Consider the following 20,871-nt stretch of genomic DNA (forward strand, 5'->3'; position numbering starts at 1 on the left):
ATAACCTAACTCTACACATAAAGCAACTAGAAAAGGAAGAAATGAAGAACCCCAGGGTTAGTAGAAGGAAAGAAATCTTAAAATTAGGGCAGAAATAAATGCAAAAGAAACAAAAGAGACCATAGCAAAAATCAACAAAGCCAAAAGCTGGTTCTTTGAAAGGATAAATAAAATTGACAAACCACTGAAAGGTTGTTGTTGAATCACGCGAATACACCGGGATTCTTGGCCCCCGGAGGAGAAGAATTCAATCCGGGGCCAGAGACGAGGCTTGATCGCTCAGAGCTTTTGTGTAATAAAGTTTTATTAAAGTATAAAGGAGATAGAGAAATCTTCTGACATAGGCATCAGAAGGGGGCAGAAAGAGTACCCGCTTGCTAGTGTTAACAATGAGGTTATATAATCCAAAAACTGTCTGGAGGTTGTAAAGACCTCATCAGACCTATTCCCATAATTTACATTTTAAGATAACACTGTCCTCAGGCAAGATACATCCTTGTAAAGACCAGGTCTACTCCCATAATTAACATTTTAAGATAACAGAAAGTTGAATCCAAAGACTGTCCTTAGGCAGGATACATTATTGGTATATAATCCTAAGGAATGTGGAGAAAGAAAAAAAAGTTTGTCCTTTCTTCCTCCTTGAGAATTCCAGACCCCTCTCTCCTTGGGGACCCCTAGATTTCCTATCAACCTGCCTAGGAAATGACTCTCTCATTCCCCCCTTTTCTTTTAGGAGAATTATGTTGCCTAGGGAAAAGGGGCGTCATTCTCATTCCATAACTACTTCCAAGCTGACAAGGGGTGTTGTCCCTAAATTGGCGAGGCAACATATTCTCCTAATCCTCATATTGAGGATATCTGATCCAGGGGCCCCAAATAGTAGCTGGAGGAAGCTACAGCAGTAGCAGGAGTTTGAGCAACCATTTGTAACTTAAAAGCTTTCATGTGGCTTGAAACAAATCCAGTTATACAATTACAGATGCAGGGAGCAAACAGCAAGAACAAAACAACCAGAATTATTGTAATTAATATAGTTGTCCACCATGGGGAACTAGTTAACGTTTCCCAAAGTGAAGCAATTGAGGCTTCAGGAGTATCCATGGCCCTAATCATCTTGTTCATGTGGTTAGTAAAATGAGTAACATTCATGCTTATATCAGGTATATATGTACAGCATTGGGTATGAATAATGGCACAAGTTCCTCCTTGTGCAGCTGTCAGAATATCTAGAGCCAATCTGTTTTGTAAAACCACCTTTCTAATTTGTGCTTGTTCAGCATTAAGAGCTGAAATAGCCTTTTGAGAATCTTGTAATGCCTGTTGAGTAAAATTAGTCAAAGCATCCACTCGTAACATAACATCTGTAGTTCCCAAAGAGGGAACAAATGCTGCAGCCAAATAATCATACCAATAAAATACAGACCTTGCCCACTGAGTTTTAAGGTGGGGTAAATTAGCAGGCTTTTCTGGAAGCTCTGAAAATATAAAGCCATAAGTAAAGGCTAGACCCAGGGTGCATCTCTCTATCCAACCAGGGGGAAGCCATGCCCATAGGTAAGAGCCACATATCCAATAAGTCCCGTTTGGAGCAAGCCAGCGTGACTGAGATATCCAGTCCCAATTCGTGCCTGGCCAGACCAAGGGAGAACCTGAACTGGGATTGGAAAACACGGGAATGATTACATTGCATGTTTCCTGAGACAAATATCCCACTTGTTTCCAATCATTGTAATTAAGTTGTTGGTTAACTTTTGGGTACGGCTCTGTTTGTTCCCAGCATATAGAGGCAGTAGATATTAAACGTCCTTTTTCAGGAGTTAGCCATGTAACCTCATCCCATATTTGATAAACGTCAGGTAAAAAACCATTAGATCTAGATTTACCTTATATGTAGCAAAATAGTCATTGAACCGAGACAATGTATAATCAAAATTAAAAGTCACATTATGTCCATAGTTAGAGTACAAAGTGTTGCACCAGTCCATTTTAGGGTTGGTAGATGTCATCAGATGAAGAAGAGGCATCGCATGTGATTGTTGTCAAAGGTATTCACAGACTTGGAGAAAGTCTTTTCCTTGAAGTGGGGATGTCCACCACAGGAAGCCTTTCACTGACAAAGAGGGGAGTGCTCTGCAGACCCAGCAGTTAGACCGATTGTGGAATGCAGCATAGGAGTGAGCCCAGGACAGGAATACATTGTCTTGAGGATCCAACGGCAGACTCAGGATATTTGGAGTCAGCAGAAGTAAGCTCACATAGGTTATCAGGCCCATCTGCCCTTTGCTTAACTCTAGAGCTCGGGTCAGAGCCACAAGCTCCGCCAACTGAGTACTGGTTCCCTGGGGGAGAGATTTTGCTTCCAAAACCTGTTCAGCAGTCACCAGGGCATAACCTGCTTTACGCTTTCCATCCCGAACAAAAGAACTGCCATCTGTAAATATTTCCATGTCAGGATTGGCTAATGGGGTATCCTTTAGATCCTCCCGAGCTGCATAGTTTAAAGTTAGGAATTGAGAACAATAGTGATCAGGTGTTTCATTTTCCTTCTCAGGAAGGAAAGTGGCAGGATTTAAATTTCCACAAACTTTAAGCTTAGTTACTGGTCCTTCTAACAACAATGACTGTCTGTCATCCAAATATTAACCTTAGAATTTAAGATTCCACTCACATCATGAGATGTCAGTACAGTAAGGTTTCATCCATTAATTATTTTTAAAGCTTCAGGTGCTAATAAAGCCGCTGCCCCAATTACTCTTAGGCAGTGGGGCCACCCACGTGAAACTACATCTAATTCTCTGCTTAGATAAGCAATAGGTTGCTGGTGAGGCCCTCGGGGTTGTGTCAAAACTCCCAATGCCACACCTTTTCTTTCAGTGACAAACAAATTAAATTCTGACCCTGTGGGCAAGCTCAGAGCTGGAGCTTGCAGGAGAGCAGTCTGAAGAACCTTAAAAGCCTTTTGAGTTTCTGGAGACCAAACCAGTTTGTCGGTTTGGGCCTGCTGAGTTTCAGCTATAAGTTTATATAAAGGCCGGGCAAGTTCCCCATAACCCGGAATCCAAATGCGACAGTAACCTGTGATTCCCAAAAATCCTCTCAATTGTCTTAAAGTCATAGGTAGGGGGTGATTTAGTATAGGTTTAATTCTCTCAGGGCCTATGGCCCTAGTCCCTTCTGATATGATTAGGCCCAGATATCTAACCGATTGTTGACAAAGCTGAGCCTTTTCTCTTGATGCCTTGTAACCACAGTCTGCCAGAAAGTTTAAGAAATCTTCTGAGGCTCGCAAACAAGCTTCCTCTGTCTCAGCACAGAGCAAAATATCATCTACATATTGTAACACCACTGCTTCAGAGCTATTAAAGTTTTGTAGATCCCGTGACAAACTTTGTCCGAATAAGTGAGGACTGTCATGAAATCCCTGGGGCAAAACTGTCCAGGTAAACTGAGAAGCTGGCTGCGTAGGGTCTTCAAAGGCAAATAGGAATTGACTTTCTTCCACCAAAGGCACTGAATAGAAGGCATCCTTTAAATCAATTACTGAGAAATATTTGGCCCGTTCAGGAATTTCAGACAATAGAGTATAAGGATTAGGCACCACAGGGTGTAAAGGAACTACAGCCTCATTTATTATTCATAAATCTTGAACTAGTCTCCATTTACCATTCGATTTCTTTATACCCAAAATAGGAGTGTTGCAAGGACTGTTACAGGGAATTAATAGTCCCTGCTCCTTTAAATTTTTGATGATGGGTTTTAACCCTTCCTTAACTTCAGGTTTCAGTGGATACTGCTTCTTATGTGGAAATACGTGTGGGTCTTTGAGCTTAACAACTACAGGAATAGCATTTTGTGCTCGACCCACAGATTTTCCATCAGCCCATACTCTATGATTTACATTTTGTTCAACTAAAGGGAGAGAAAGGGAGGGCTCCATATTCATGAAAACAGAGGCATGGACCTTGCTCAGTATATCCCTTCCCAAAAGGGGTGAGGGAGATTCTGGCACGATCAGAAACTCGTGTGAAAACAGCACAGAATCCCAGTTGCAAGATAAAGAATAACTGAAATAATACCTTTTGGCTCGTCCAGACAGTCCCATTACGGAAGCAGATCAGGAACAAAGTAGGCCAGGGGCTTCAGTAAGCACAGAATAAGTTGCCCCAGTATCTAAAAGGAAATCGACGGATTGGCCCCCCACAACTAATACCTGGGGTTCCTCATGTGTAATTAGGACGGGAGCTTGTGTGGGAACCCCCGGGCACCTTCAGTCCTGATTGTCTTGAGAGTCCGACCCGGGAGACCTACGCCTCTGGGGGCAGTCTCTCTTCCAGTGTGGTCCTTTGTAGACTGGACATGGAGCCAGGGGCGGCTTAGATGCCTGAGGGCAATCACGCTTGAGGTGCCCCTCCTTTCCACAGTAGTAGCAAGCCCATCCCTTTTCACCTGGGCCCCTCTGGGCATTTTTCTCAGGCTGTTTAAGAATGTTTTTCATAGCCATGGTGAAGGCTTCTGCCTTTTCCTTTGTCTTTTTTTGCCTTTCTTTCTTTTCCTCATATTCCCTACCATAATAGACTGTCTGAGCCAGTTGTAACAGAGTATCTAAAGACTGATTTGGTCCATACGCCTGTTTTAATAGCTTACAGTGGATATCTGGAGCCGAGTGAGAAATCTATCCTTTAAGATCACTTTTCCCTCTTGACTTTCGGGATCAATCTCAGTGAATCTGCGAAGGCATCTAGGAATTTACCAGGAGCTTCTTTCTCCTACTGTTCTATATCTGCCAATTTGCCATAGTTTAAAGGCTTAGAACACGCCTGCCTAAGTCCCTCAAGAATACATCTAACAAAATGACTCTGATCCCATCTTCCTTTAGCTGTGTTGTAGTCCCAGTTTGGTTCTATAGTTGGGACTGCCTGATTCCCAGTGGGGAGGGCCGCTATCTCGTTCTCCCTCTTCCCTACTGATTCATTACCAAGCCATTCATCTCCATAAGCAACCGCTTTTCCCAAAACTCGAGTCTTTGACTCAGGAGTCAGCGTTTGTCCCAAGATATACATCACATCCTTCCAAGTGAGGTCATAAAGCAGAGTAACACCTTTAAAAGCTCTAATATATTTTTCTGGGTCCTCTAAATAGTCTCCCAGATCCTCCTTGATTCTTTGTATTTCTTGATAAGAAAAAGGCTTATTAACTCTCACAGACTGATTATTTCTCCTGGTGGGTGTTTCATAAAGAGGCAACAGCTTGTGCGGCTGTTCCTCAGTCTTTCTGGCTGCTCTGTGCATATGATCCCAGGGATAGATTGGAGAAACCTGTTTTTCCTCTTCTCTTTGTCTCCTGTCCTCCATCTCATATCTTATTTTGATGGTCTGAGTTTCTACTGAAACCAGAGTAGTCTGAGGTCGTACTGAGACAGGAGTTGTTTGGACCTCCATGTGGGCAGTTTGAATCCCAGTTTGGAGTCCCCGGTACGGGGGCAAAGTAAGAGGACAGGAGAGAGCTGAAGGTTTCACGCCCAAATCTATACCCTTAGCACATAAGTCTGGCGTATTTCACAGAGAGAAAAAGGGCAACACATATGCTACTTCTACCCATTTCCCTTGTTCCTTACAGAACCGGTCTAATTGTAGAACAGTATTATACTTAAGAGACCCTCCAAATGGCCACCGTTCGCTGTCCTCCAATGGATACCGTGGCCATGCAGTATCACATAGGAAGACCAGGTGAGTCTTCTTTAAGCCCTGGGGATCAAATCTATCCCAGTTTTTCAGGATACAGTTCAAAGGAGTGAGGCTGGAATTGTTAGCTCCCATCTGTAAGAGAGAAAAAAAGCGACCAGCGCCATTTTTTCTACAGGAGGCATCCCTCCCTGCTCTAGATGGGGGTGTAGACAGATGTTACACCAAAAGCTTTCCCTTCCTGGTTGGACTTAGTCTGTCCCTTACCGATGCAGGCGCCATACTCATCCATTCCGGTTCTACCACCGAGATGGGGTGGGGATGTACCAGGGGTAGACTTGATAGCATCCCTACTTGACGTCCAGCTCTTCACCCTTAACCTTGCTTGCCTCTGATGTCACCTGGGGTGAATCAGAGTAACCTTCCGGAATGCCTCCCAAGCTAAGACTACTGGGGGAAACATTTGTCACCTGAGTGCCTGTGCACAACCCTGAGTATTTCCTGACTACAATAAGACAGATGTGAACATAAAACTGACATGTTCTTTCCAAGCATCACCACACCAGTATAACAGCCTCCTCTAATCCACTAAGAGCCAGCATTACGAAAGAAAAAAAGACCCATCGCAGTCCCAATCTGAGTAACCTTTAACCTCAGAGATGTTCTGGGAGCTAGAGCTCCATCTAGCTTCCGAACTTTCGATTCCTAGTGAGGCTAGACACTTTCTTGACTACCAATCCAAGTTTGGGACCTAAGCCACAGTACACAGTAACAGTATAGATCACAAGTCCCTTGAAAGTCTATGATCCGATAGATTAGGTTAGTACTTCTAATTCCCAAGGAGTTATGAAATGGTCAAAGAGACCGAGAAGTTTGACCGAGAAAGGAGAGTTCGGTCCACACGCTTTGCCCATTTCTGGTCGGTTCCCAAAGGAGACATTGGGTGCCTCTTGGCATTGGCAGGTCGGTATAACGCCCCAACTGGTTTCTGCCATAAGCTGTATGAGATCACCATGGAACCGCAGAGCAGAGCCCCTTACTTGCTTCACACAGGGCATGCCATTCATTCACACAAGCACACCGTAGAGTTAGTAAAGCACGGCAGAGAACGTGTTTGCTAAGAGAACAAAGAACTAAAGCTCCAAGCATCCTTACCTTGTCCTGAAGGATCCCGGACGAGCCCCCAAGATGAAAGGTTGTTGTTGAATCACGTGAATACACCGGGATTCTTGGCCCCCGGAGAAGAATTCAATCCGGGGCCAGAGACGAGGCTTGATCGCTCAGAGCTTGTATGTAATAAAGTTTTATTAAAGTATAAAGGAGATAGAGAAAACTTCTGACATAGGCATCAGAAGGGGGCAGAAAGAGTACTCGCTTGCTAGTGTTAACAATGAGGTTATATAATCCAAAGAATATCTAGAGGTTGTAAAGACCTCATCAGACCTACTCCCATAATTTGCATTTTAAGATAACACTGTCCTCAGGCAAGATACATCCTTGTAAAGACCAAGTCTACTCTGATAATTAACATTTTAGGATAACAGAAAGTTGAATCCAAAGACTGTCCTTAGGCAGGATACATTATTGGTATATAATCCTAAGGAATGTGGAGAAAGAAAAAAAAGTTTGTCCTTTCTTCCTCCTTGAGAATTTCAGACCCTTCTCTCCTTGGGGACCCCTAGATTTCCTATCAACCTTCCTAGGAAATGACTCTCTCACCATTAGCCAGACTCATCAAGAAACAAAAGGAGAAAAATCAAATTAATAAAATTAGAAATGAAAATGAAGAGATCACAACAGACAACACAGAAATACAAAGGATCATAAGAGACTACTATCAACAATTATATGCCAATAAAATGGACAACGTGGAAGAAATGGACAAATTCTTAGAAAAGTACAACTTTCCAAAACTGGACAAGGAAGAAACAGAAAATCTTAACAGACCCATCACAAGCACGGAGATTGAAACTGTAATCAAAAATCTTCCAGCAAACAAAAGCCCAGGTCCAGACAGCTTCACAGCTGAATTCTACCAAAAATTTAGAGAAGAGCTAACACCTATCCTGCTCAAACTCTTCCAGAAAATTGCAGAGGAAGGTAAACTTCCAAACTCATTCTATGAGGCCACCATCACCCTAATACCAAAACCTGACAAAGATCCCACAAAAAAAGAAAACTACAGGCCAATATCACTGATGAACATAGATGCAAAAATCCTTAACAAAATTCTAGGAATCAGAATCCAACAACACATTAAAAAGATCATACACCATGACCAAGTGGGCTTTATCCCAGGGATGCAAGGATTCTTCAATATCCACAAATCAATCAATGTAATACACCACATTAACAAATTGAAAAATAAAAACCATATGATTATCTCAATAGATGCAGAAAAAGCCTTTGACAAAATTCAACATCCATTTATGATAATAACTCTCCAGAAAGCAGGAATAGAAGGAACATACCTCAACATAATAAAAGCTATATATGACAAACTCACAGCAAACATTATCCTCAATGGTGAAAAATTGAAAGCATTTCCTCTAAAGTCAGAAACAAGACAAGGGTGCCCACTCTCACCATTACTATTCAACATAGTTTTGGAAGTTTTGGCCACAGCAATCAGAGCAGAAAAAGAAATAAAAGGAATCCAAATTGGAAAAGAAGAAGTAAAACTCTCACTATTTGCAGATGACATGATCCTCTACATAGAAAACCCTAAAGACTCCACCAGAAAATTACTAGAACTAATCAATGATTATAGTAAAGTTGCAGGATATAAAATCAACACACAGAAATCCCTTGCATTCCTATACACTAATAATGAGAAAACTGAAAGAGAAATTAAGGAAACAATTCCATTCACCATTGCAATGGAAAGAATAAAATACTTAGGAATATATCTACCTAAAGAAACTAAAGACCTATATATAGAAAACTATAAAACACTGGTGAAAGAAATCAAAGAGGACACTAATAGATGGAGAAATATGCCATGTTCATGGATTGGAAGAATCAATTTAATGAAAATGAGTATACTACCCAAAGCAATTTATAGGTTCAATGCAATCCCTATCAAGCTACCAACGGTATTCTTCACAGAGCTAGAACAAATAATTTCACAATTTGTATGGAAACACAAAAAACCTCGAATAGCCAAAACTATCTTGAGAAAGAAGATTGGAACTGGAGGAATCAACCTACCTGACTTCAGGCTTTATTACAAAGCCACAGTTATCAATACAGTATGGTACTAGCACAAGGACAGAAATATTGATCAATGGAACAAAATAGAAAGCTCAGAGATAAATCCACGCACATATGGACACCTTATCTTTGACAAAGGAGGCAAGAATATACAATGGATTAAAGACAATCTCTTTAACAAGTGGTGCTGGGAAAACTGGTCAACCACGTGTAAAAGAATGAAACTAGAACACTTTCTAACAACATACACAAAAATAAACTCAAAATGGATTAAAGATCTCAATGTAAGACCAGAAATTATAAAACTCCTAGAGGATAACATAGGCAAAACACTCTCCGACATACATCACAGCAGGATCCTCTATGATCCACCTCCCAGAATATTGGAAATAAAAGCAAAAATAAGCAAATGGGACCTAATTAAACTTAAAAGCTTCTGCACAACAAAGGAAACTATTAGCAAGGTTAAAAGGCAGCCTTCAGAATGGGAGAAAATAATAGCAAATGAAGCAACTGACAAACAACTAATCTCAAAAATATACAAGCAACTCCTACAGCTCAACTCTAGAAAAATAAATGACCCAATCAAAACATGGGCCAAAGAACTAAATAGACATTTCTCCAAGGAAGACATACAGATGGCTAACAAACACATGAAAAGATGCTCAACATCACTCATTATCAGAGAAATGCAAATCCAAACCACTATGAGGTACCATTTCCTGCCAGTCAGAATGGCTGCGATCCAAAAGTCTACTAGCAATAAATGCTGGAGGGGGTGTGGAGAAAAGGGAACTCTCTTACACTGTTTGTGGGAATGCAAACTAGTACAGCCACTATGGAGAACAGTGTGGAGATTCCTTAAAAAACTGGAAATAGAACTGCCTTATGATCCAGCAATCCCACTGCTGGGCATACACACTGAGGAAACCAGAAGGGAAAGAGACACGTGTACCCCAATGTTCATCACAGCACTGTTTATAATAGCCAGGACATGGAAGCAACCTAGATGTCCATCAGCAGCTGAATGGATAAGAAAGCTGTGGTACATATACACAATGGAGTATTACTCAGCCATTAAAAAGAATACATTTGAATCAGTTCTAATGAGATGGATGAAACTGGAACCTATTATACAGAGTGAAGTAAGCCAGAAAGAAAAACACCAATACAGTATACTAACGCATATATATGGAATTTAGAAAGATGGTAACAATAACCCTGTGTACGAGACAGCAAAAGAGACACTTATGTATAGATCAGTCTTATGGACTCTGTGGGAGAAGGAGAGGGTGGGGAGATTTGGGAGAATGGCATTGAAACATGTATAATATCATGTATGAAATGAGTCGCCAGTCCAGGTTCGATGCAGGGTACTGGATGCTTGGGGCTGGTGCACTGGGACGACCCAGAGGGAGGGTATGGTGAGGGAGGAGGGAGGAGGGTTCAGGATGGGGAACTCAGGTATACCTGTGGTGGATTCATTTCGATATTTGGCAAAACTAATACAATATTGTAAAGTTTAAAAATAAAATAAAATTTAAAAAAAAGAAAATAGATAATTCAGACTTTGTCCATTCAACAGTTATTAATTAAACTATGGTGATAATGAAGGAAAAGCATAACTGGGAGGGCCTGTGTGACTTTCTGTGAAATAACAGAAAAATAAAATCATATCTGGTGATCACTTGCAAGCATGTCAGCTGAATACTCTAGAGATACATAGTTTGCTATGAGGTTAGTTATAAAAATTCAAATCAGAATTCTTGTATGAAATTGTATTGTTGTGAAATCCCTAGAGAACAGTACTGGGTAAATAATTCTGGCTTACTATATATTCGTAGAGAAAGTATGTAAATTATTTAGAGGAAGCCCTAGAAAGTATCATCTTCAGCTTCTTTGGCATCAGTGGTTGGGGCATAGACTTGGATTATTGTGATGTTGAATGGTTTGCTAGGAAACGAACCAAGATTACTATGTCATTTTTTTAAGACTGCACCGGAGGACTGCATTTCGGACTCTTGTTGACTATGAGGGCTACTCCATTTCTTCTAAGGGATTCTTGCCAACTCTTTGGAAAAGACCCAAATGCTGGGAAAGATTGAAAGCAAAAGGAGAAGGGAGCAGTAGAAGATGAGATGGTTGGATAGCATCACCGACTCGGACATGAGTTTGAGCAAATTCTGGCAGATAGTGAAGGACAGGGGAGCCTGTTGTGTTGCAGTTCACAGGGTTGCAAAGAGTCGAACATGACTTACTGACTGAACAGCAACAACTAGAAACTATCACCTGCAAAGGAAACTTGGTTTATGGTCTAATATTCCTGGGAAATTGAAACATGGAATTGTATCCAGAGTAAGTCGTGAGAAGGGTCAGATCCTGTATCAGAAGTAATGTTTATAAAGAAGGACTAGAAACACGTGGGAGGAATGGAAATCCATGGAGGAAGAGGATGAGATCGTTTTTCCAATGTTTTAATGCTTTCCTCATAATTTTAGAAGGACAGAACCTATATGTGTATTAGTTCCCTTTGTTTCACTTGTACCCCTGTTGTATTATAATATCAGATTTTAAGAACTAAATAAGCAGTACAGTCAGACACTTTTGTGAGAAAATATATAAGAAGGTGAGTTGTTCTGCAAGGGGAGTTAATGCTGATGAACAATATTGCAATTTCCTGAAAATGGAAATAAACATCTTGGAAAGCAAAAAAAAAAAAAAAAAAAAAAGAACTGGACATGGAACCAAACACTGGTTCCAAATAGAAAAAGGAGTATATCAAGGCTGTATATTGTCACCCTGCTTATTTAACTTATACGCAGAGTACATCATGAGAAACGCTGGACTGGAAGAAACACAAGCTGGAATCAAGATTGCTGGGAGAAATACCAATAACCTCAGATATGCAGATGACACCACCCTTATGGCAGAAAGTGAAGAGGAACTAAAAAGCCTCTTGATGAAAGTGAAAGTGGAGAGTGAAAAAGTTGGCTTAAAGTTCAACATTCAGAAAACGAAGATCATGGCATCTGGTCCCATCACTTCATGCGAAATAGATGGGGAAACAGTGTCAGACTTTATTTTATTTTATTTTATGTTTTTGATTCTTAAATCACTGCAGATGGTGACTGCAGCCATGAAATTAAAAGACACTTAATTCTTGGGAGGAAAGTTATGACCAACCTGGATAACATATTCAAAACAGAGACATTACTTTGCCAACAAAGTTCCATCTAGTCAAGGCTATGGTTTTTCCTGTGGTCAAGTATGGATGTGAGAGTTGGACTGTGAAGAAGGCTGAGCGCCGAAGAATTGATGCTTTGGAACTGTGGTGTTGCAGAAGACTCTTGAGAGTCCCTTGGACTGCAAGGAGATCCAACAAGTCCATTTTGAAGGAGATCAGCCTTGGGATTTCTTTGGAAGGAATGATGCTAAAGCTGAAACTCCAGTAATTTGGCCACCTCATGCAAAGAGTTGACTCATTGGAAAAGACTCTGAAGCTGGGAGGAATTGGGGGCAAGAGGAGAAGGGGACCACAGAGGATGAGATGGCTGGATGGCATCACTGACTCAATGGACGTGAGTTTGAGTGAAGTCCTGGAGTTGGTGATGGACAGGGAGGCCTGGCGTGCTGTGATTCATGGGATAGCAAAGAGTCGGACATGACTGAGCAACTGAACTGAACTGATCAGATGGTATATGAAGGTTCAAGATGTGAAGTAAGTAAGTGTTAGTCGCTCATTTGTGCCTGACTCTTTGTGACCCTATGGACTACAACTCACCAGGTTCCTCTGTCCATGAAATTTTCCAGGCAAGGATACTGGAGTGGGTTGCCATTTCTAAATTTGGCTAAATCCTAAATTTCAGAAAATGTCTCATATGTCAAACTACTTGAAAGAAAGCAAATTTCTAAAAGGCATTAAATTTCTACTAATCAATATCAACATATCTGTGTAAGGAAAAATGACATTTTGTCAGTGTTCAATATCAGAGGTGTTTGACATTTTTTGTCAAGAGAATAAATTGTCTTTTCCCCCCAAAATCTAAAGATGCCATTGGAAGTGGTTGTAGCGTTGCAAATGTTTCCCTGAAGACTAAAGTTCATGACTCAGTAGTGAAGTCTTTGAGTACAGAATTTATACAGAAAGAGAGATAGAGAAGGACATTTATTGGAGAGTAAATGACATATGCAAAGATATAAGAATGAGAAAAATTAACACATATTCTTGAAAAAGTAGTTAAGTAGAGGAAGGGAAGTGTTCAGTGAAGAAATAGATTTTATATGGGACTGGAATGGCAGCCAATGCCAGATTACACCAGGCCTCACATGCTAAGCTAAGGAACTCATTGAATAATAATTAGTAGTACTGACATTGTCTAATTTGTATATTTTTAAAAAATCACTAGAATAGCAGAGGGTAAACTGATAGATGGGGATAAATACTGGAAATAAAGACACTGGTTAGGCATGTTTTGCTGAGATCTAGAGAAGAGTAGCTATACTAAGGCAATGTCCGTGAAGACGGAAATGAGAGGACATTGTGAAAATATTTAAATGAAGAATTCATTAATTATAGGAACAAATAATGTGAGAGATGAAAGAAAAGAGGTTAGGAAATTAATAGATAGGCGGTTAAAGAAATCTTTAGTAGGTGGTTAAAAAAAAAAAAAACTGTTAATGATTGGAGGGATGATGGCAAATTTGATTTACCATCCATTACATGGAAGTGCAAATGGGACATGCCAGTGGATATACAGTGAATAAAAGTGTGATCTCAGGAGAAACCTCAGGAGAGAAATCACCTTAAGAGTCATTTATCTTTAGATTATAGTTGAGTTCATGGCTGCAGATGAGATCACATGGTGCTATGCTGGTGTCACAGGAGCTATGAATGAAGAGAAAATGTAATCCTTCTTTTAAAAAGACAGTGAGTGACAGGAGTATCTGTTGCCATTTCAGAGGAAAATTGCTTATCTATGGATTACTTTTTATTCCTTTATTCTATATCATGTTATAATTTTTCTTTTGTAATACTGTGTAATACAGTACATGCCTTATTTCTCTAAACAACCATTCAATATGAAATATTGGTTTGATTTTGACTCTTGTTTATTCCGATGACAGAATATTGCTAGCCCATTCCCAAAGAGGCATTTACATAATTTTAAAAATTGTGAACGTAATATAATGTGAAACTTAATCTGGTCAGAAGGGAAGTGGGTTGTGGTGTCAAGAAGCAACAGTTAGAACTGGACTTGGAACAACAGACTGGTTCCAAATTGTGAAAGAAATGCATCAAGGCTGTATATTGTCACCCTGCTTATTTAACTTATATGCAGAATACATCATGCAAAATGCTGGGCTGGATGAAGCATAAGCTGGAATCAAGATTGCCGGGAGAAATAGCAATAACCTCAGATATGCAGATGACACCACCCTTATGGCAGAAAGTGAAGAATAACTAAAGAGCCTCTTGATGAAAGTGAAAGAGGAGAGTGAAAAAGTTGGCTTAAAACTCAACATTCAGAAAACTAAGATCATGGCATCAAATTCCATCACTTCATGACAAATAAAATAAAATTAAATTAAATTAAAAGATGCTCATTGGAAGAAAAGCTATGACCAACCTAGACAGCATATTAAAAGCAGATACATTACTTTGCCAACAAGTGCCCATCTAGTCAAAGCTATGGTTTTTCCAGTAGTCATGTATGGATATGAGAGTTGGAGTATAAAGAAAGCTGAGCACCAAAGAATTGATGCTTTTTAACTGTGGTGTTGAAGAAGACTCTTGAGAGTCCCTTGGACTGCAAGGAGAGCAAACCAGTCCATCCTAAAGGAAATCAATCCTAAATATTCATTGGAAGCACTGATGCTGAAGCTGAAACTCCAATACTTTGGCCACCTGATGTGAAGAATTGACTCATTGGAAAAGACCATGATGCTGGGAAGGATTGAACGTGGGAAAAGAAGGGGATGACAGAGGATGTGATGGTTGAACGGCTTCACTGACTTGATGGACATGAGTTTGAGTAATCTCCGGGAGTTGGTGATGGACAAGGAGGCCTGGCGCACTGCAGTCCATGGAGTCACAGAGAGTTGGACACAAATGAGTGACTGAACTGATATGAACTGGATTTGCTGTGAGCTTATAGGCTTTGAAACTGGATGATAAATACATTAGGGTTCATCAGTTTCTTCTATTTTTATATACGTTTGAGATTTTCCAAAATAAAAAGCTTAAGATATTCTGAGTAATTCTGCACATATAAAATGCACCATAAACATGAAACAAAATGAAAATTGCAGACATTTAATGTAAACCATTCATCAGCAGTTGCTAAATAAAAGAGCTTTCAAGGGGTAATGTTTAAAAGTAGTCTCCCATGAGAAAGAAAAGGAATATAGCATCTAAGTGCTCATGAGTCTTATATAGGATAATTTTAACACAGGTTGTCATGATTCAAAGTCAGCTCTTTGATAAATTCAAGATTAATTTGCCAGAACAATGCGCAAAATGATTAAAAATGCAAGTTAAATCTGGATGAATTTGATTTTCATATTGTGATCATTTTATCTATTTAGTTTCTGCTGTGACAATTGTACCAAACCTAAGAGTACTGAAGTCCATGGTATGCTTTCAAAAAATAAATCAAAATACAATGCTTATTTTACTACAAACTAAGAAATACATGTCAACAACTTTATTCCTTTTTAACCTTAATTATACTTGTACCTTTCAAAGTTTTGTGTCTGTAACGGTTGCATTTTTTTTCTTTCATTTTTGGTTGTGGAAAAGGTAAGTTAACCTGCAACTAAAACAGGCAAGAATAAAATTTGCAAATGAAGGAGATATCTATCAATATTTATTAATATTGGTGGCTTGTGGTAAAGAATCTGCCTGTCAATGCAGGAAACTCAGGAGATGCCACTTCGATTTCTGAATCGGGAAGGTCCCCTGGAGTAGGAAATCGCAACCCACTCCAGTATTCTTGCCTAGATAATCTCATGGACAGAGGAGCCTGGTGGGCTACAATTAGTGCACGGGATCACAAACAGTTGAACACAGCTGAACGACTGAGTATGCACACAGGGATAGTAAGTTTATGAAATGTGTTCTTCCAATGGATGAAGACAGCCTCTCCCATTCCACATGCCTAATATCTATTTAGATAAAAGTAACCTATAAATCGCACAAGTGGAAGAAACTCTGCAATCAATTGACTCACTTGGAATGTTAAAAGTAATTACAATTTTTAAAATAATTACCTACTCACATTTGTTTCATCAGTAATAGTATATTATGATTTTTAAAAAAAGTATCTAAAGCATTCTGTAGCTGTTTTCTCAAAGGATCATCCAAGAACACTTTGCAACAGTATCAAGTGAACTTGTTAAAAATGCTGATTTCTGCCTTACTGCAGCAGACCTGCTGAAACAGAATTTCTGTAGTTGACATTAAAGAATATGCATTCTAGTACAGTGTTCACAATGATTTTCAGGCTCACTAAATCTTTAAAGTCTCTGTGCTAGAGGCTAAGATGATGTAAAAGAAATTCTAGTTAAAAGAGCTATTCAGTGAAGGTTCTTTATATTTCTACAGCCACTTCCAGTATAATGGATAAAGCAAGCTTATCGAACTTTACTCACTTTCTCAGGCCACGCTAAACACTTGGCATAGGCAGTTTAGAGCATGCCTAGAAAAAGAATAACTAACTTGGCTCATAATTGGTGATCAATATGTATTTGTTTAACAAATGAATATAATGTAAAAATATGTTATTTTTTATTCAGTTTTGTCCTTTATTATCAGCACGAGATGTTATCTTCAGTAATGGAGAAATAGTTCTTTACTAAGCATCTACCATGTAGAGCACTATGTGGCAGGTTCTAGAAATATGACCAACTGAGCTGCTCTCAAATAGAAATAGTAGAAAAAATATATATTTTCTAATATTGATACCTTTGGACTTTTGTAAATATATTTCACTTTAATGTTTTTTCCCCTTAAAAACGGTTTTATCATAGGGTGATAAAACTGCATAAGCATTATCATTAATATATAATATTAGAAAAATTGTATTTTGTTCTAGTGAGTGAAGTCGCTCAGTTGTGACTGACTGTTTGTGACCCCGTGGACTGTAGCCTACCAGGCACCTCCGTCCATAGGATTCTCCAGGCAAGAATACTGGAATGGGTTACTATTTCCTTTTCCAGGGGATCTTCCCAACCCAGGGATTGAACCTGGGTCTCCCTCATTGGAGGCAGATGCTTCAACTTCTGAGCCACCAGGGAAGGCCCTATTTTGTTTTAGTACTTAGCTGGAAAAATGGAGCAAATGGGAGAAAGGATGGTAACAAAATGTATGTTCTCGAGTCATAAAATACAAGCAGATTCTAATGTACGTTCACCAAACTCATTACTTTATTCAGCCTTCCTGGCTTAAGTGCGATCCTGATTTCTGAGTAATAGAATGGAGGTTGCAGTGTTGGGCACTACTTCAAAAACTATCCCATAAAAACCTCCCACTGTGATTAGCCATGCTTTCTGCAGTGACTTTAGAAGCTATGTGTTGAAGACAGAGGAGCCACAAGATGGAAGGAGCCCAAATTCCTGAATCAGTACTTGGATGAAATCTGTCAACTGAGAAGCCTTTGTTTCTCACTTTATATAGAAGTTAAGCTACTTATATTTAACATTTGTCTGATACCATAGCTATCAAATCTTATTTAATAGAAATTAGTCCTTTTAAATGACAAATTGCCACAAGAGAAACCTAAAATTTCATTACTTTAACAGTCAGAAAGTGAGCAGCAATAAGGTAACTGATTTGGAGGCTGAGAAGATAAAGACACATGATACACAGTTGAAAAATATATTTTTTAAATTGTTGCTTGCTATAACTTAGAAGGCAAACCATATGCTCACAGAGCCTATAGCTCTAAAGATTAAGAGTTAGAGTCATACTGTACCTTGTTTTTATTTTCTGCTTTTAGAATGTATTAAAAGAGATAAAACAGCAAAATTCTGTAAAGCAATTATACTTCAATAAAAAATTAAATAAATTTTTTAAAAAGACAGATATAAGCTTAGAAAAGAATTGGCCAGTTTGCAAGCAAAAATAACCACTCTACTTCAAAGTCTGCAAAAAGCAATACTCTGGAAGTTCTTACTACACCATGAAGGTGTGCTAGAAAAGCTGCCTTTCTATCAATCCAAGAAAGTCAAAAGGAATTAATTAATTTTAAACTAAATCACTGAAATTTAGAACCATGTATTATGACAAGTAGTAAATTCCAAAGAAACACAACTTAGTCCTTTAATTTAGGAAAGTTAAAATGCAGTTTAATAGAAAAAAATAAAATAAAAGCAAGTTTTGAAAGTAATTACAAAAAGTCTAGCTCAATCTGGGCTTCCCTGGTGGCTTAGATGGTAAAGAATCCACCTGCAATGCAGTAGACCTGGGTTTGATCCCTGGGATGGGAATATCCCCTGGAGAAGGAATGGCTACCCACTCCAGCATTCTTGCCTGGAAAATCCCATGGACAGATGAGCCTGGTGGACTACAGTCCATAGCATGGCAAAGAGTCAGACTAACTCTGAGCAACTAACACACACACACTAGATCAATCTAGATGACTATATATTTTATTATATGGGGGTCCTCTAAATGATGGTTAGTGATGAACAAATTATTATGAATAGATTCTGTGATGTTAATTTTTTAAATTAATTATTTCAATTGGGGGTTAATTACTTTACAATATTGTATTTTTTTTTCCATATAGTGACATGAATCAACCATGGGTATAGATTTGTTACTCATCCTGAACATCCCTCCCACCTCCCTCCGCATCCCATCCCTTAGGGTCATCCCAGTGCACCAGCCCTGAGCACCCTGTCTCATGCATCGAACCTGGACTGGTGATCTGTTTCACATATGATAATATACATGTTTCAATGCTGTTCTCTCAAATCATCCCACCCTCACCTTCTCCCACAGAATCCAAAGGTCTTTTCTTTATATCTGTGTCTCTTTTGTTGTCTCGCATATAGGGTCATTGTTACCATCTTTCTAAATTCCATATATATGTGTTAATATACTGTATTGGTGTTTTTCTTTCTGACTTACTTCACTCTGTATAATAGGCTCCAGTTTCATCCACCTCATTAGGACTGATTCAAGTGCATTCTTTTTAATAGCTGAGTAATATTCCATTCTGTATATGTACCACAGCTTTCTTATCCATTCATCTGCCAATGGACATCTAGGTTGCCTCCATGACCTAGCTAAACAGTGCTGCGATGAACATTGGGGTATGTGTGTCTCTTTCAATTCTGGTTTCCTCGGTGTGTATGCCGAGCAGTGGGATTGCATCTTAATGGTAGTAAGAAACAAAACCAACAATCAACAAGCACAAAACTAGTGTAAGTTTAATATTACATATTGAGAGATGCAAGGTAAAAAGCATCTAAAACAAAAGATAAATTTATCCCAGATGTGGATTTTAAGTGTTTAAGAAAGTGATGTGCAAGTTTGGTAAAAAGAAAGGTAACAGAGGAATATTCCATCTTTATAATTGTAAAAAAGTTTAGAATATCTAATACTTAATGCAGTCAAGAAGGGGCATGCAAACTCATTTGCCTAATATCAGTGCTTGTTATAGTAACAGGTAATGGAAAAAGAGTTAATATTTGTAACCATACTAATATTAGAACATTGGTTTGCAGTGAGAGGGAGTTGTGAAATGGGAATGTAGATAGATACTTATAGCCTGAAACTCTAGATTTCTCATTCAAAGATACTTTAAAACCATATTGGACTATATGTTATTATGAAAAAGAAACAAAATGGGTAAATTATTCTGAAATAATACTCAGTGTGTCATTTCCTCTTCCAACTCACTGGCTCTGCATTAGTGACAGAGATAGCATCGAAAGCCCACACAACCTCCAACCTCTCCGCACCTCACTCCATGCATCTACCCTGCTCATTATCAACAAGGAAATCTTTCTCAAATGCAGATGCCTATTTCAGTTATATGTTTAAAATTATTCACTAGTATGTAACGATAACCCTGTATGCAAGACAGCAAAAGAGACACAGATGTATAGAACAGTCTTTTGGACTCTGCGAGAGAGGGAGAGGGTGGGATGATTGGGGAGAATGTCATTGAAACATGTATAATATCATATATGACATGAATCACCAGTCCAGGTTTGATGCATGATACAGAATGCTGGGGGCTGGTATACTGGGATGACCCAGAGGGATGGTATGGGGAAGGAGGTGGGAGGGGGTTCAGGATGGGAACAAGTGTATACCCTTGGCAGATTCATGTTGATGTATGGCAAAACCAATACAATATTGTAAAGTAATTAGCCTCCAATTAAAATAAATAAATTTGTAATAAAAAATTATTCACTAGTAGCACCATATCATCTATAGGATACATTATAAAATACTTAGAGCAGTATGCAAAATCACTTAGACAGACTAGATCCTGACTAATTTTAAGTCTCCTCTTACACCACTTTTCTCAGGAATCCTGTACTGAGACATTAGCTGTTGTCTGATACCATAATCTTTTTTATATCTCTGTGCCTTTGTATACACTAGTCTCCCTATTCAGAATGAACAATCCATCAATTGTCCTTTGGGAACTTAAGCATTGCCTTCTATGTGGAGGTTACCCAGGTATTGCCTTCACTCAAGCATATATACATATCCTATTTGGAGAGATACAGAAAGCACAAAAAGGCTCTGAGCCCTTTGTATATTGATTTTATCATACTATATTTCAATATTTTACATGTTTATTGCCAATTAAACTTTGAGGGTTTTGAAGGCAATGACCATATCTAATTTATCTTGATTATAGAGTGTCCAACATAGAGTAGGTGCACACGAAATTATGGCAAAATAAAATTCTGATTATTAATGTAACACAAGTAAACAGGAAACAACATAAAT

The 20,871-nt window shown here is 39.0% G+C and overlaps 1 protein-coding gene across 1 annotated transcript; it reads right to left on the bottom strand.

The window, feature by feature from the left end:
* Positions 1-824: 824 nt before the first annotated feature.
* LOC133242869 (endogenous retrovirus group PABLB member 1 Env polyprotein) lies at positions 825-2,450 on the bottom strand. Its single transcript, XM_061409095.1, is given in 2 exon segments — positions 825-1,880; positions 1,883-2,450. Coding segments are annotated over 2 exon segments (1,602 nt in total). The 3' UTR covers positions 825-846.
* Positions 2,451-20,871: the final 18,421 nt, after the last annotated feature.

Source organism: Bos javanicus, chromosome X, assembly GCF_032452875.1.
Source record: "Bos javanicus breed banteng chromosome X, ARS-OSU_banteng_1.0, whole genome shotgun sequence".
NCBI lineage: Eukaryota > Metazoa > Chordata > Mammalia > Artiodactyla > Bovidae > Bos > Bos javanicus.